This window comes from Azolla caroliniana, unplaced genomic scaffold (genome assembly GCF_043228905.1).
Source record: "Azolla caroliniana isolate FFs.n. ecotype wild unplaced genomic scaffold, voAzoCaro1.0.p SCAF_358, whole genome shotgun sequence".
NCBI classification, from domain to species: Eukaryota; Viridiplantae; Streptophyta; class Polypodiopsida; order Salviniales; family Salviniaceae; genus Azolla; species Azolla caroliniana.
This window is the reverse complement of record NW_028230793.1, coordinates 1-4130: the sequence shown is the minus strand read 5'-3', so window position 1 is coordinate 4130 and position 4130 is coordinate 1. Positions and strand designations below refer to the sequence as shown.

The window sequence follows — 4130 nt, the reverse complement described above, 5'->3', positions numbered from 1 at the left end:
ACACACACACATACATCCATACATTCATCCATACATCCATACATCCATCCATCCATACATATACATCCATCCATCCATCCATCCATCCATCCATGCATACATACCTACATACATCATGCATGTATATATATATGTAACATATGTGTGTATGAGACCCCTGTCTGTATTGTTCATCGCCTTTGCTTTCGAATTGCTCCCAAAGCCATGCGTCCTCAACCCACAGCAGAAGCAGCAGCAGGAGCAGCAGCGACAACAAATCTCTCTCTCCCATTCCATCGCATTAGGGTTTCTGTTCCTGTTCAGACATTCTTCACCACACGCTCCCGCAAGCTTCCACTCTGCCTCTGTATCAGACACGACGAAGAAGCAGCTTCATTGCCATCGCACTCACCATCGTTGTGGTCCGATGCATTATCGTCGTCTTCTTTGAATTTTCAAACACTACGCAGTTCTTTCACTCTCCAACAGCAAACTGCAACAGATGTCCATGATAGACGTGTTGGCCTTGATGGAATATCTCCAAATCCAAACAAGGATGTCACTTCAATTCCAGGTTGGAAATCCGCATTTTTATGTGTAGTGTCCATTTTTTTTTAGTTAAGACAAGATCTGGATTATCAAAGATAGTTCCGTGTTTTTGATTGACCATTGTATTTAGTCATTCTTATGCTGGCTAGATCAATAAAGACAAGACAAGTTTCGGCCTTGAATCGAGTCACACTTTCTGCTGGAAGATCTAGAGTATCAAAGGCAATACTAGTTTCTGGCCTTGTGTTAGTCGTTCTCATGGGCAAAGAAGTATTCTTAAAGATAAATGTGGTTTTCAGCAGTGTAATTAAGATTTCTTATAATCAATTACTGAATTAGCAAACATAAATATGTTCTTTGGCCCTGTTTTTTCTTTTTTTGGTTAAAGAGATCTGTATATTACTAAAGACAACCATATTTTGAGACTTACGTTTAATCTCTTTTTTATCTTCAACCGATTATCTTTTCCTGACTAGGACTGTTTTTTTTTACTTGCGGTGAATTCTGTGCACAACTCTTGCTTGACAAAGCATTTCTATCCTTTTGAAGGTATAATATATCCCCCAGCGACAACAGTGGGGAAATCTACAAATATTGTCTGGCAAACATGCATGGTGCAAAAGGCTGAAAGGCAAAAACTGATTGGTCAGAAGGGTTGTGTGATATGGATCACAGGACTTAGTGGGTCAGGTAGTGACTATTACTTGCTTGAAGTATTCTTCACTTTACTTTCTACCTTTAAAGAGGGCTAGCTATTGTTGGGGAATATTGATGTTTTCTATGATGACACAATGAAAAAGATGGTGAGAAAGACCAAATAAGTCATAGTAATACCACACAAAAATTATTTTCAACCTACACCACAACATATGTGAGTTATCAGATTCACAAAAATGCTAAGATTTGTTAATGTACATGCTAATAAAAGTAAAGTAAAATTTAATTGTGATGACGATTTGAAAGTCTGTGGATACAGCTTAAGAGTATGTTTCTGCATCAGATTACTGACAATTCTCATTTTTAAGCTTCATAATGAACATTGAAGTACTAAAAATGGTCGAATTACCATAAACATTGTAGTCTAGGCTACAATCCTTCATCATCTCACCAATTTATTCTATCAAATCAAATGAGAACACCAACCCTAGAGCCAGGATAACTCTGTAATTCTAGGTGAGAAATGACATGAGATTATTGGAGCTTTCACAGTGATGTACTAGAGTTGTTGATAATCTTGGTGCTGTTGCATAAATTGTCATTATGTTGAGTTCTAAGAGGTGTGTATAGTTTCCCAGGACATAACTTGGACAATTTTTTCTCAGGGAAGAGTACATTGGCATGTGCATTGGACCATGCTCTTTTGAGTAGAGGGAAACTGAGCTATGTGTTGGATGGTGATAATTTACGGCATGGACTCAATAATAATTTGAGTTTTTCAGCAGAGGATCGCACTGAAAACATTCGACGTGTTGGTAAGATAATGACAGCTCAGTCATATGTTCTCTTTTTCTGCAAGTCACCATGTGCTTAAAAAACTCTGGTTTTTTTATCTCTTAATGAGGTATCAGTTACAAGTTTTGGCACTTGACTTGTTTTTTTCTCTCTTATTAAATGAGGCATTGGTTTTTCATTTTCGCCATTTCATTCGTTTTCTTATTTTTAGTTCCATTACCATTTATGGGCATAAATTGATTTACTTCTATTTCTGTTAATAGGGGAGGTTGCCAAGCTCTTTGTGGATGCGGGCATCATTTGCATCGCCAGTCTGATTTCACCATACAGGAAAGACAGAGATGCGTGTCGTAGACTTGTAGAAGAAGGGGAATTTATTGAGGTAAATGTGCCCATGTCCTCTAGGTTACAATATGGTATGAAAAGTGCGTAGTAATCATGGTGTGACTTGTATGCAAGAAGGTTCTAGACAACCATCTGCTACAGTTTCGTCAATGGGACGTAAAACCTCTATATTGCGTGCTTTCACATGACACTGCTTATTTTTTGGATTTTCATTAATAAAATTCACCCTTTTCCTCTTCAATATGTGTGTACCCTTTTATGTGGAAGTTTACTCATTAATAAAAGGGAAAAGTACCAGGATACCCCTGGAAGTTCGTCTATTTACCAGAATGCCCCTGGAAGTTCCAAATTCACCAAACTACCCCTATGTCCAAAAAATTACACTTTCTAAAGTAATTATACACTCAAATCTTTGGTAAATAAGGCTAGTTCGGGTCCATTTCTTCCATCTTTGGTAAATAGGGCTTGTAGATTTGAGTGTATAATTACTTTATAAAGTGTGATTTTTTGGGCATAGGGGTAGTTTGGTAAATTTGGAACTTCTAGGGGCATTCTGGTAAATAGACGAACTTCCAGGGGTATCCTGGTACTTTTCCCTTAATAAAATTCACCCTTTTCCTCTTCAATATGTGTGTACCCTTTTATGTGGAAGTTTACTCATTAATAAAATTCACCCTTTTCCTCTTTAATATGTGTACCCTTTTATGTGGAAGTTGTATGTGTAAAAATAGGGTAAAAAATCCAATTGAACCACTGTGAGTGATCGCATGGGCACATTTTACTTGTCCATAGTTCCTGAAGATTGTTACATAATATCAACTTCAATTACTGCTCGAATGCAGTAATGTTACTCATTACTTATATTTCCATTCTCATCCAGGTTTACATGAATTTTCCATTACAACTATGTGAGGAGAGGGATCCAAAAGGTCTGTACAAGCTTGCTCGGGCTGGCAAGATCAAAGGTATGAACACACACACAGCCTATGTGCTTTTCGGAGACTGAAATATACGTTGTTTTTTTTAATGTGAATGCTTGTATAACTTGAATGTGGTTTGTGTTTTCTTAAAATATATCTAGGATTTACAGGCATTGATGATCCGTATGAACCCCCTGTGAATGGTGAGATTGTGATGGAACCAATAGAAGGACGGTGTCCTTCACCCACACACATGGCAGAACTATTAATAACATACCTGGAGGAAAGACATTTTTTTGCTCCACCCCCTTAACATATCCATTTCTTTCCCTTTATATGTAAGGCATGCAGGCCTGCCACTTATAAAGACATGTATATATATATCTCTTTATTAAACTTCACCAAGTAGATCCTATACATCAGCTGACACCTTCTTTGGGAATATGGTCTAAACCATCCATTGAAGCTTCTAGTTCAGATCTCTTTCATAATTTATTCAAAACATCTCTTCTAGACGTTTGTATATGGCCCTTGGCTCAGGGCCGAAAAGGAAAAAGACTAGGTTCTGTTGTATATCACTCACTTGTGATTGACTTAAGGCCCATTTACAGCATGTTATACATGTAAGTTAATCAGTCATAACAAATCATTTTTGCAATCTTCTCTTCACTTAAATGTTTCTTTACCATTACAGTGGCATCATTTTTGCAATCTTCCCTTTACTTAAATGCTTCTTTACCATTACAGTGGCCACTTATTGTTTACATCCAATCACATATTTATATTTTCAATTTGATGCCAATGATATAGATCTTGTAGGTCACCGCTACCATGAATTAGCCACACACTAGCCTATCCTCTTATTGCAACATTAAACCTAACCGC

General features: G+C 37.2%; 1 protein-coding gene across 1 annotated transcript; it reads left to right on the top strand.

Moving 5' to 3' along the window:
• The first annotated feature begins 232 nt into the window (after nt 1-232).
• LOC147848413 (adenylyl-sulfate kinase 3-like) lies at nt 233-3819 on the top strand. The gene is made up of 6 exons (XM_087338428.1): nt 233-553; nt 1078-1218; nt 1851-2000; nt 2244-2362; nt 3206-3290; nt 3407-3819. The coding sequence occupies exons 2-6, from the start codon at nt 1140-1142 to the stop codon at nt 3556-3558; spliced, it is 585 nt and encodes a 194-aa protein (XP_087194554.1). The 5' UTR covers nt 233-553; nt 1078-1139; the 3' UTR covers nt 3559-3819.
• Nucleotides 3820-4130: the final 311 nt, after the last annotated feature.

Bases quoted from the DNA above. Each gene is read 5' to 3' on its own strand.
- LOC147848413 (XM_087338428.1), top strand. From the start codon at position 1,140: ATGGTGCAAAAGGCTGAAAGGCAAAAACTGATTGGTCAGAAGGGTTGT. The intron at 2,001-2,243 runs GTAAGATAATGA...TTCTGTTAATAG, and splicing joins TGAAAACATTCGACGTGTTG to GGGAGGTTGCCAAGCTCTTT. The intron at 2,363-3,205 runs GTAAATGTGCCC...ATTCTCATCCAG, and splicing joins AAGAAGGGGAATTTATTGAG to GTTTACATGAATTTTCCATT.